Source organism: Mesoplodon mirus, assembly GCF_964341445.2.
Source record: "Mesoplodon mirus genome assembly, chromosome: 7".
In the NCBI taxonomy this organism is placed as follows: Eukaryota; Metazoa; Chordata; class Mammalia; order Artiodactyla; family Ziphiidae; genus Mesoplodon; species Mesoplodon mirus.
Window position 1 is genome coordinate 95562208 of NC_138983.1, and position 12891 is coordinate 95575098.

The 12891-nt window shown below is 46.7% G+C and overlaps 1 protein-coding gene across 1 annotated transcript; it reads left to right on the forward strand.

Moving 5' to 3' along the window:
- Positions 1-5240: 5240 nt before the first annotated feature.
- LOC309808335 (uncharacterized protein) lies at positions 5241-12586 on the forward strand. Its single transcript, XM_082628490.1, has 5 exons — positions 5241-5319; positions 6343-6447; positions 10186-10293; positions 10646-10798; positions 12457-12586. The coding sequence occupies exons 2-5, from the start codon at positions 6355-6357 to the stop codon at positions 12571-12573; spliced, it is 471 nt and encodes a 156-aa protein (XP_082484616.1). The 5' UTR covers positions 5241-5319; positions 6343-6354; the 3' UTR covers positions 12574-12586.
- Positions 12587-12891: the final 305 nt, after the last annotated feature.

Genomic DNA, 12891 nt, shown 5'->3' on the forward strand with positions numbered 1-12891 from the left:
CTATCTTTTAATCGAGATCACGCATCTGGTCTCGGGACTTAATAAAGCTCAGGTTCTTTATGTCTCATGCAGAAAGAATTCAGTGAGAGACAAAGTAAGAAGTGGATTTCTTTAGAGAGAAACACACTCCACAGACAGAGTGTGGGCCATCTCATAAGGCTAGAGACCCCCAAATATGGGGCAGTTAGTTTTTATGGGCTGGGTAATTTTATAGGCTAATGAGTGGGAGGATTGGGACAACTCTAATATTTTGGGGAAGGGGCGGGGATTTCCAGGAATTGGGCCATCACCCACTTTTTTTTTTTTTTCTGTACGCGGGCCTCTCACAGTTGTGGTCTCTCCCATTGCGGAGCACAGGCTCTGGACACGCAGGCTCAGCGGCCATGGCTCACGGGCCCATCCGCTCCACGGCATGTGGGATCTTCCCGGACCGGGGCACGAACCCGTTCCCCTGCATCGGCAGGCGGACTCTCAACCACCGCGCCACCAGGGAAGCCCCACCACCCACTTTTTGACCTTTATGGTCAGCCTCGGAACAGTCCTGGTGCTGGTGCGTGTGTCATTTCGCTCATGTATTACAATGAGCCTGTAATGGGGCTCCAGTTCGCCTGGAAGCCGAATCTTACGCCCCCTTGGACCTAGCCGATTCTAACCAGTTCATGTTGTATCCTCCACCGCTATGTCCTTCTTTTAGAGAGGACCTGTTTCAGGTGGGCAAGGACAAGCCAAGGGCAAGAGAGGCTGCGTGGAGTGAACAGGGGATTGTGGGGCTGGGCAGGGTCGGGGGGTCTGGGTTTTTATTCCAAGGGTGTTGGGAATCCAGTGGAGGTTTTTAAGCAGGAACTGACATGCCTAGAGACCTGAAGAGGATGGGACCACTCACAGACGAGGGGAGGGAGAGAAGCAGGTGACAGGGAGGAGGCAGTGAGCCTCGGAGGGGCACATCACTCTGAAGGCAGCCAGCGCGTAGCAGGAAACATGCCCACAGCTGTAGAAGCCAGGCATAGCATTGAGTCGCACGTGAATCCCCATCTCTGTATGAATCTGTGCTTTTCTTCTGCCTCACTCTGCAACTTAATCACACCCAGCCCCACCCCCTGCTGCCCCCAGGTCTCTGCTTATGCTCCTCCCTCACTTGGGATGTCCTCAGGTATTTTCTGAGCACCTCCCCCAGGCTAGGTGCTGTTCTGGGCACCAGGAATGGAAGGATGAACTCGCTGGTCCTCACCTTCCTCCCGTATGTCGGCCAGTGAAACCTCATCCAAGCATCAAGCCTGTCTCAGATACCACCTTCTCCGATCAGGGAGTCGGACAGACCTGGGTTGGGATAATGCTTGAGATGGGCTGGACCCACTCAAAGTGTGGCAAGCCCCAGAGGGATTTCCAAGTAACTGAACTGTGTCCTGGAGGGAAAGCTCATTTTTAAAATGAAATTCTGGAGCATTTTGTGCTTTATTTCATAGACATTCTTGATTGATACCTACCACTAAAACTGGGCCTGATGTTCTTTCAAGAAAAGAACCGTAGGAGATAACCCAATACCACTGCATTTATGCACCCTTCTTCCCACTTTTATTCAAAATGATACTACAATGCAAGAGGGAAGAGATATGGGGAGATATGTATATGCATAACTGATTCACTTGGTTATAAAGCAGAAACTAACACACCATTGTAAAGCAATTATACTCCAATAAAGATGTTAAAAAAAATGATGCTACAGTAATGGAGTAGTTATCTATTGCTGCATAACAAGTTACCCCAAAATGTAATGGATAAAACCCCAACCAATATTTATTATCTCCCCCAGTTTCTGTAGTTCAGGAATTTGAGAGGGGGGTGACTTAGTTCTCATGAGTTGCAGGCAAGATGTCGGCTGGGGCATCAGTCATGTCATCTAAAGCCTCGGGGGGAGCCGGAGGATCCCCCTTCAGAATGGCTGCTCATGTGGCTATTGGCTGGAGGCCTTAGTCCCTCAGCACACATGCTTCTCTCTAGGGCTGCTTGAGTGTCCTCACAACACAGCAGTTGGCTTCCCCCAGAGTGAGTGATTCAAGAGGGAGCAAAGAGTTGGCCACAGTGTCTTTTATGACCCAGCCTGAGAGGAAACAGTCCGTCATTTCCACAGTATCATATTGGTGACCCATGGCAGCCCTATTCAGGGTGGGAGGGGCTACACAGGGCATGAATTCTAGGCGGCAGGGATCATTGGGGCCATTTTGGAAGCTGGCTGCCGAGAAAAATCATAGGCGCCATGGAACAAACATAATTTATCCACTTTGTGTTCTTGGGACATACCATCTCATTTGACCCTTACAATAACTCTGTGTGGGACAGACGGTGGGAGGTGAAATAGCTTGTCCAAGACCACCAAGCTAATAAGTGGTAGAGAGGGGTCCAAACTCAGAGGACTGTGAAAACAACCACCCCATCAATAGCGTCCAGCAGTGCCCTCTGGCACACGCCCGTCTCCTGGCCTCTGGAGAAGAATTCCTGGACCTTCCATGTGCTGGGCCTCTGTTTCCCAGGCCCATGGTGTGGCCTCTCCTCCCAGCTTTGCCTGGCCTGTGCCCACAAGGGGCCCCCAAAGGTTTCTCCTCTCGCTGGTGCTGACTGCCCCTCATTCTCACTGAAGCCTCAAACCCTGTTCCGTGGACTTTGCTCTCATTCCCATTCCTGCTCTGGGACCCTTGGAAAAAGCCTCCCCAGTTCTAAGCGGGCACCGGTGGTGGCCCGGGCTTGGAAGGTCTTGTCCGAACGTTGGCTGACAGCCATGGTGTTGCCAATAATCCTTCCTGCCTCTTTGACCTCCATGAGTCTTTTGTTTTGGTTTGTTTGGTTCTTTTACAGAGATGGTGTCATCTTTGCAAAGAGACGTGTTAGTAAAGGATGGTCAAGTTCAACAACTAAAACAGGAGGTGAATCAACTGAAAAGTGAGAACAAAGAAAAGGATCACCAGCTCGAAGCCCTCAGCTCCAGAGTGAGTGTCGGGTCATCAGCAAATTGTAGCTGCAAAAAGCAGACACAGTGGAGTCACATGACACACGGTGGTGAGATGAGGCCAGTGCCCAAGGACACAGGGAGGGTAGCTGCTGGGCAGGTGGCCAACTTCTCTGAAGCCTTTCAAAGGACAGCGTGGATGTGGCTCAGAAGAAGCATAATAGATTTTAAAATCCAGCAAACATTTTCTAACCCCTTTTATAAATGAGTTTGTTTAATCCCAGCAACAAACACACCTATGAGCATATACTGCCATTGCAAAGTTTAACATTAAACAGAATACGATCTCCCTGTGAGCACGGATGACCACACGGCTGCATCGTGGTCCCAGCACCGCTGGTTCTCATAACTGTCTTCACAGCAGAACGTCTGAAGATCCAGATGCAAACACGCAGACGCTCATTTCTTCCTTAGACTTTAGTGTGTGGAATGTCTCTATGGAAGATGGACGTGGTAGGCAAGCAAAGAGCTTTTTACATGTAACTTTGACTATTTGCAAATCTTGCCTTCAATGCTAACTTTAGAATCCTGACTCTATAGGATAAGATTTCTCAGTATTTGCATGATGTGCCTGTTTCTGTGAGTCAAGGTAAAACCTCAAAGCTTTCATCTCAGGTGGCAACTCAGAGATTCCCAGAGGCTACCCGATAGCTAGGTCTGCATGGGGCTGGGGTGAGAACAGATCTTGAGGTTCCAAGGAAAAGGCACAGTAAGTAATACCTGGTACGTAGTACCATACCCAGTTTGGAGCTGGTGAAAGGCACTGCATGAGCTTTGGGATCAGACAGACCAGGGTCCCATCCCAGAGCTTTCTTTTATTGTAACTTATTTGGCCTCCATTTCCCCATCTGTGAAATGGGGATGACAAAATCATTTTGCGAGAAGTGGGAGGCTGGTTTTCGTTGTGCTCTTCTGCCTCTGCCTGAGGTCGGCTGCCTGGCCAAGCCCTCTGCATTCGTTTCTCCCAAGCAGAGTGTCTTCCCAGGCATGTGCTATAGCTGTTTAATGTGGGGTGTGTGTGTGTGTGTGTGTGTGTGTGTGTGTGTGTTAGTGATGGGAAGGGGATGCAGAGCTGCTGCTAAGTAGAAGGAGTCTGCAAAGACAGCACATGCTTGGCTCTTCTACCTCCTGAAATGCATTTGGATGATTTATGTCCCCATTTCCCCTTCCTCGTTGACCTTGGAATGAGGTCCCTTCTCCTCTAGACTGTGCTGGCCAATAGCACAAGGGTTCGTCACCACCAAGGGTACTGCTCTTGTGAACATTTGAGATGCCTTTTTTTTAATGACATACATCATGTGTGTTAATTTTAGAAAAATAAGTAGATGACATTGAGAAGAAAAATTAAAAAGAGAGGAGAGGAAATGCTACCTTGAGAAATCAGTGTTAATATGTTCATGTCTGTTTTTCCAGTCTTGTTTCTATATATTGCCTAGAAATCAATCAATCATTTTATAGTTAATTTATACTATGCACATTTTTTAAATTTTTAAATACTTATTATTTTTCCATTCTAATAAATCAACGCTCTTATCATTCGTCTTAAAAGCTACATACTTTCTCCTGGATGTACCCAGTGTTATAAGTGGTCTGCTGTTCTAAACAACACTTGGGTTGTTTCCTCTTTTTTTTTTTTTCTTCCACTGTTACTGACAATTCTGTGAAGAGCATCCTTGAAACTACAGATTTACTTATTTCTCTAGTCATTGTCCTTAAGGTACATTCCTAAAGTGGGAATTGCTGGGTCAAAATAAGGCACATCCATCCTTATGCCGTTAATGCCTGTTGCCAAGCCACCCTCGGGCAAGACAGCTCCTTTTACCCCTCCACACCAGTCGGGGCAGTTGTGTCTTTGAGATGCAACCTGCACAAAAGCCCTAAGATAGACCCCAGCTCACTGGCTCGGCCCCCTCCACCCTCACCAGTCACAGCGTGAAAACATCCCAATTCCTGCACCCTAAGTACCCAGAGTCTACAAAGCTGGATTTCCCCTGCAGTGAAGTTTGCTGGCTTTTGAAGAGGAATTTAGACGCTCTATTCCTCAGAACTCATGAGAGGCATGAACTGGGAACGACTGCAGGATCCCGTGCTCCCATCACACAAATGGTCTCGCCTCTCAGAATTCAGAGGTGTGATTGGGTTATACAGCAGGAAACACTCCTGGGCGTGAACACAGGTACTTGGGACCCCCAGCCAAGCCCCCGTGGCCTTGTCCTTTTTCTCCACAGTGCTCAGTGCTAAAAGAAGAGTTACAGAAGGAAGATGCCCAGAAGGAGAAGTGGGAAGCCCAAGAGAAAGAGTTAAAACTCTGCAAAACCGTGCGTTGAACCTCCTGACCCCTAGGTGTCCACTGAAAGCCTAGATTGTGGTCTTGAGGGTTTTGGAGTGGTTCCTTGGCCCATTAGCTAGCAGAAGCTCTGGGGCTTTCTGGGTGTTTGTCTGTTAATGTAGTCTCCTAATTCTTTGATTTGCTGGCCTCAAAGAGATGGGTGAAAATACCATGGAAAACACACTCTCCCCAGATTTTCTGGGCAGTTGGCTCAAGGCCCCTCATCAGGTTTCCCCTGGGGAAAGGGATGGGAGGTGGCCACCATATGCTGCTAGAAATTCACCGTGGTCCCTACCCCTGGACTTGTGATGCCCAGACTTTCATGATCCACTGTCACAAGTTTTATCACAGCCCTGGGCACTGCTATTAACACAACTCTTCTTGAAGTATTTTTGCTTAAATACATTCAATTTTACAACAATTCATAAAAACAAAATAAAAAGCAAATGTATCACTGGCCTTCTATGGAAGGTGAACATAAAAATCAATACAATGAAAAGATGACCACTCAATGTAAATGTTCACCCCCTGTACCGGCCCGAACCCTCGTGCACATCACCAGGCATACGTTTTCCATCCGTTGGGAAGGACGGTGCCTGGGACGGGGGCAGGAGACGTGTGTTCTTCTCTCTGTCAGGAGCACACTTCTCTGCCTCAAATGAGAAAAAAGAAAAATGTCATTGTTCTTTCCAAACTGTGCCCATTGTGTCTTCCAAACAGCCCTTATTTAGATTGAACTCAAAAATATACCCCAAGGAAAGAGATTCTAATGAGTGGATAGGTATCTTGTACTGTTTAATCCAGGATCCATGCTGATCTTCAAAAGAAACTCAAATTTTCCCTCACCCAGCCCTTTCATTGCATCCGTTGAAAGAAAGTCTACTTTGCCTCAAAGATGTGGAATTGTCCCCCAAGGGAAAGAATGAAGCGAATCTCAGACTAGGTTTCTGCCTTAATGAACCGGATGAAATGAGTTGTGAAGTTGACTTCCCTGTTGTTGGAACTCTTTCAGCAAATCCGTGACATGGAAAAAGAAATGAGGAAGCTCAGGGTGGAGCTGAAAAGGAGCAGTACCGAGCAGAGCCTGATCTCTATGACGCTGCGGGAAAAGAGCAAGGTATGGCAGGGACAGGTCGGCCTGGGAACCACTCTGGGGCAAGCACTCCACCTGCATCATCTCTGTTCATCCTCACAATGACCCCATGCGGTCTATACTGGTATTAACCCCACTTTACAGTTGGGAAAACTGAGGCTCACAGAGGTGAAGGAAGTTATCCAAGTTCACTTGCATAAAGTAGTTGTGGCAGAACTTGAATCCAGGTCTGCCTGACTCCAAAGCTCCTGTGTGTAACCACTACCCTAGACTGCCTTCAGATCTTAATTGTGAAATTATCTAAGAAAGAATTGATCCATTAAATCAAGTTTGCCAATGATGTTGTTCTAACTTAAATTCTCATATTGATTTTTTTTGTCTTTTTGTTCCATCATTGAGAATGTTTTTAAAAATCTCAACATGTTTGTAATTTGTGTGTTTCTTCTTTTAATATGAACGATGTTTGCTTTATATATTTTGAGGCTGTGTTACTAGGTGCATATAAATTTAGAATCCTAATACTTCCTGTAGAGCAAAACTTTAGATCATCATGAGATGTCCCTTTTCATCTCTAGTAGTGTTTCTCCCTTAACTTCTCCTTTGTCATTTAGCTTCATCACTGGCTTTCTGTTTGTTAGAGTTTTCATACCATATCTTTTTCATACGTTCTCTGTCAATTTTTGTCTTAAGGTTTGGACATATGCCTTCAAATAGCGTATCATTTTTACAAAATCCAGTTTGACAATTTTGACTTTTAGTCCATTTATATTATGTAATTACTCATGTACTGGGGTTTAAATCTACCTTCTTGCTCAATACCAGATGTACCATCTGTGGTATGTTCCTTTTTCTCTCCTTTCTTGCCTCCTTCTGAGTGGATGGTTTTCTCTTATTCCACTTTCCCCCTCTATTAGCTTGGAAATATTTCACTTTTTTACTATTCTTTTAGTAATAGTAAGACAATAGCTTTCATCCTTGACTCACCAAAATCACACATTAATTAAGTTTTTCACTCTTCTACTATTCTCTTAGTAGTCATCCTGAAGACTACAAAATGCATTCTTTTTTTTTTTTTTTTGTGGTACACGGGCCTCTCACTGTTGTGGCCTCTCCCGTAGTGGAGCACAGGCTCCGGATGCACAGGCTCAGCGGCCATGGCTCACGGGCCCAGCCGCTCCGTGGCATGTGGGATCCTCCCGCACCGGAATACGAACCCATGTCCCCTGCATCGGCAGGCGGACTCTCAACCACTGCGCCACCAGGGAAGCCCTGCATTCTTAACTTACCAAGAGGCAATAGTAGTTGATAATTATGCCCTTCTCCTTGACAGTGCAATGAGTTTCAAACACCTTAACTTCACTTACCCCCTCCAGATTTATAAGCCATTGCTGTCATTTTCTAAACTCCTCTTGATAGTTAAAACCCCACCAGACATTATTAGTGTTTTCATATAGTCAGTATCATATCCCCACATTACCCTTACTGTTGTTTATCTTTTCTGCATCTCTGATCACCCACCTGGGTTCATTTTTCTTGTGTCTGAAGAATACCCTTTAATGTTTTCCCTCATTGTGGCTCTGCTGATGACAAATTCTCAGATGTGCCTGTGTGTCTGTCTGGAGATGTATATTTAACCCTCATTCTTAAAACACATTTGACTGCGTATTGAATTCTACAAAGGCAATTCTTTTCTTTCAGCACATTAGATACAGCATTAGATATGTCACTATTGTCTTGTGGCTCCTATTATTCCTATTTAGAAGTCATCTGTAAGCCTAACTGTTGTACCTTTGCATAATCTGTCTTTTTCTCCGGTTGCTTTTAACATTGTCTTTTCCCTTGATTTCCAGCAGTTTTATTATGGTTTATCTAGGTGTGGATTCAGTTTTATTTACCTCGTTCAGAGTTCATAGGGGCTTCTTGAATCCCTGGTTTGGTGTTTTGCCTTACTTCAGGCGCTTGGGCTCTGTACCACACAGGCAGTGGGGAGCTACTAAGGCTTCTGAACAAGTGACTGATGCAATGACATTCGTGGACAGTAATCAGGGTGAAAATGATAGTTACAATTTCTCACGTACTAGGCGTTCCCTTGAACATTTCATCTCTTCATCTTCACAACAGCGCTGTGATCTAGAAATCATCCTCTCCATTTTACAGATGAGAAAGTCAAGGCTACTAGTTACTAGTAAAGTAACTTGCCCAGTGGCACAGTCTGTTTTGTCTGACTCCAGGTTCGTCTGACTTCAGTGACGCTGGCGTAGCAAACAGCCACATGCTACTGTTTACACTGAAATTAATGAAAATTAACTAAAATGTTTAGTTCAGTTCCTCCGTCACACCAGCCCCATTTCGAGTGTTCGATTCCCAGATGTGGCTGGTGGCTGCCGTATTAGACAACACAGGCTCGCTCAGAGTACCTGTACCGCTGCAGAAAGTTCTGTTGGACAGAGCTGCCTTACAGCTGTGTAACTCTCACAGTACCGTTAAGATTGCACTGGAAGAAACTAAACTCGAGGCGAGGAGGCCAGTTGTCACAGTCCAGCTTGCATGTGAGAGGGGTTGGTGGACAGGCGTGAGACCCCCGAGTGTGAGACAGGGAGCAGGGCGGACGCTGAGGGTGACTCTGAGGCTTGGGGACGGGAACGGGGGCTGTTCATGCAGAGCACAGATAAGAGCAGAGTCCAAGGCTGGACTTGGCTTTTGCAGCACATGAAAAAGGCTGCTGACATAGAAGTCAGAGCATGTTTAGACGTGGGAGAAAACTAAGGCCCAGAGAGCTTAGATGACTTTTCCAAGGTAACGGAGCTGGGTAGAGGCTCTTCCACTGGACCACACTACTCAGAAGAAAGCTCTTAAGGGCTTTTCTGGGTCTTTTATTACATCCCTGTGATCCCCCTCTTCAGATCCCTAAAAAAACAGCCTGTGAATTTGTTTCAGCACAAAAACTTTCCATTTATTTACGAGAGTTTGCCTCATTTCCTGTTAGTGCCAGGGCCCAGGGCTCAGCAGGTGCATCCAAGAATTGAGCAGCTGCGAGGCCTACACTGGCCAGCCAAGGGTAGCGTGGAGCTCGCCCAAGCTTACCGTGCGTTGACTGTTACCCAAGCAAGGGGGGAAAAGTAGGCAAGCTTCTCCACTTTAAATGCCTTCGTTTGCAGGCTGCAATTCTTAATAGACATTGCTTTAGCAAGCCTCCAGAGAGGTTACCACCAGTGAGTGTGCTCAAAGTGGTGACGACAAACAGTTATGAAAATAAACCCAATCATAACATTTCCAAGTACCCATCACGAGTTATTAGAACGAGACTGTACGGCGGACATTCCCGTCCACCTTTCATAGGTTACAACAGTACTTAACACACTCACAGAGCCCTTAAGCACTATTCCAAACATCGAATCCCCACAATGACTCTATGCAGTGATACTAGTATCATCATCCCCATTTGACGGATGAGGACACTGAGTCACGGAGCAGTGAAATAACTTTCCGAGTGTCGTACGGCTTGTTAGGGACCGAGCTGGGATGGGAGTGTGCGGTAGAACATAGTTGAGCCCCGGGTGCAGAGCTCGGCCCTTTCCCGTAGGGGGCAACTCCCTGTGAGTTTGCCTCCACCCTGTGCATGCCTGTGACCCCTGCTGCTGGGCTGCAGCTGTCCCTACCCCTCAGGGGCTCCCCCACTGCCATTAGCCCCCCCAGAAGAGTTTCCCCAGAGGGCATGATGATCACATTAGCAGCAAGCCCACGCTTTCATTATCCTTTCAGGTGGAAGAGAAGCTTCGGGAGGATTCCAGAAGGAAATTGCTTCAGCTGCAAGAAATGAGGAACAGAGAAAACCTCATTAAAGCCAATTTGGAAAGGGCAGTAGGTCAGGTAGGCGTGCTGCAGAGCCCCTTCACGGGCCCGTGCTCTCCACGGAATCCCGCACCCAAGCGGCCGGCAGGGATGAAAGAGGAGGAAGACGGCCTGCCTTAGTTCACCCGCTTATTTTCTATACGAAGAAGTGTCTAGAAAGAACTAGAGCTGAGATTCTATCTAGATCTAGAGCCTGAGCTCTTAACCTCGATGCTCTACTACTTCGCTATTAGTTACTAAGCTAAGCATCATTTTTCTGTGTTTTGAAGAAAGTTGCGTGAACCTTTGTCCCGCCCCCAAAGGTAGTGGAAATGACTCCTGCGTTAGTCCTGTCCCCCATCAGCTGCAGTTCCCCTTCCCCTCATTTCAGATGAAGATTAACAGTTCTCGGGAAACTCAGCAGTATTTGCTGCAAGAAGAGTTATGGCAGCATCTGGCAGAGAAGGAGAAGCTGACCGAGGAAAGGCTACAGCAAGAGGAGAAGCTGAAAGCCAGAGTCAAGCGGCTAATGGGAGAGAAATCGGTAAGGTGGTCCCCGTCCTTCTCTTTACTACTGGAAACTGATGAAATGGGCTTTCCTATGAGAAACAGAGGGCACGTACTTAGATGGAGGAATCTCAGCAACTCCTTGTTGGGAGCTAAATTAATTAAAGAGGGTGAATGATGTAGGAGGAATTAACATGAAGCTTGAATCCTAAAACTCAGAGATCAACTTGAAGAGGCAAGGTTATTGAAATGTCTAGAAATGGTACTTTGTTTATATACCGCAGCTGATTTTATTGATACAAATCCCAGTCGTTACTGCGGGTCCTGGTTTGTGTCTCAGTGAGTGCAAGACCAACCAATAGTATTTCAGTCTTTTGCTTTCTCTTCATGCATATCAGGGGAAACACATGGCCAAAACGGCTACTTACTTTTCCAGAAACCAGCCAATTAGAGGATAGTTTACAGTGGCGCCTCTCAACTCAAAGGTGTCCACGGATCATATGGGGATGTTGTTGAAATGCAGATTGTGACTCAGCAGGTCTCGGGTGGGGGGAGCCTGGGATTCTGCATTTCTGAACAGCTCCCAGCTGGTACCGATAGCACAGCTCTGCAGACTACATTTTCAGCCACAAAGTCTTAGAAGAAGGTTTTCCCCAAGTTGGCCGATAAGAACCACCTGGGGCTTCCCTGGTGGCGCAGTGGTTGACAGTCTGCCTGCCGATACAGGGGACACGGGTTCGTGCCCTGGTCTGGGAAGATCCCACATGCCACGGAGCGGCTGGGCCTGTGAGCCATGGCCACTGAGCCTGCACGTCCGGAGCCTGTGCTCTGCAACGGGAGAGGCCACAACACTGAGAGGCCCGTGTACCGCAAAAAAAAAAAGGGAGGGGGAGGGGGCTTTTTTAAGGATATAGGGGTGAGTGCCTCATAAAAACTGGGAGCTGAAAGAGAGCCTGGCCTCGAAATAGAACTGGTAAGACATCAGATCTCAGGCATCATCTCTTTTACACACACACAAGCATGCGCACACGCACACACAGGCCGTATCTCCTCTCTGTGTCTCTGTGTGCCTCCCCTGATCTCTGCTCTCTCCAGTCATGTGACAGGAAGGAATGACCTCATGGTCCCCCAGTTCAAAGGACCAGCCCAGGAAGCAAGTAGCATCTTAGAGCCCATAACCCCAAATCCTGGGAGTGACCATCTTAAAAGCCCAGCCCGTGCCAAGTGCCCGATCAGCTATGACCAGGGACAGAGTCACACACATGGCTGCCTGGATCCAGGAGTAGTGCTCAGAAAAGGGTTAGACAGACCCCCTAGAGTATGCTGCATTTTACCCTCCTAAGACATCAGAGACATAAGGCATTCAGTTCAGTAACAGCTTTTCGAGAGAAAGTCCATCCCAATGAAATTGCCTATCATCAGAAACTCCTGGTTCAAAAAAAGATGCAAATGTCAGAAGAAAACGTTATCTGTGTATCTGGAAGAGTGTACACCAAAATGTGAATAAGGTTACCTGTGGGTAGTGTGATAATGGTGGATCATTTTACCTTCGTTTTGCTCACGTCTATGTGTGTATATAAATATTTTTTACAACAAAGATTTTATTTTCAGTAAAAAAAAATGCCATTTGAGAAATATTTGGGGATCTCCCTACAATTATAGAGTTTGGGCATTTGTTGCTCTTGCTTGTTGTAGGTTGGAGCCAGAAAAGGCACCCCAAAGATGGACCAAGGAAGGGAGATGCTGAAGAGAGAAATGTCCAGCAAATCCAGCCAGAGCCTTCTGTTTTCTAAACCTGGTGGAAGGAACTAGAAACATCGTCCCGCTGGGCCTCACGTGATCCTCCGTGAGTCAGTGTAACTCTTCTGCGTCAAACTACTAAGATGCTTTGTTAGGACATTAAAGGTTGCTACCCTAGTGTGTTGCTTCCTAGACTGGTATTTTGCACAATACTGTATTTTGGAGTGTGTGAGGAGAGGGGTTCTTTTCACAGATATTATGAATGTAAACATACACAGGCATATGAAGAATAAGTTTGAAATTCAGACTCCTAGGCCTGGTAGATGCAATTATGTGTTTGGGTAGTGACAAACCCAAATGTCACACCTCCAAGGACCTCTGAGAAGCCCG

Bases quoted from the DNA above. Each gene is read 5' to 3' on its own strand.
- LOC309808335 (XM_082628490.1), top strand. From the start codon at position 6,355: ATGGAAAAAGAAATGAGGAAGCTCAGGGTGGAGCTGAAAAGGAGCAGT. The intron at 6,448-10,185 runs GTATGGCAGGGA...TTATCCTTTCAG, and splicing joins CGCTGCGGGAAAAGAGCAAG to GTGGAAGAGAAGCTTCGGGA. The intron at 10,799-12,456 runs GTAAGGTGGTCC...TGCTTGTTGTAG, and splicing joins GGCTAATGGGAGAGAAATCG to GTTGGAGCCAGAAAAGGCAC.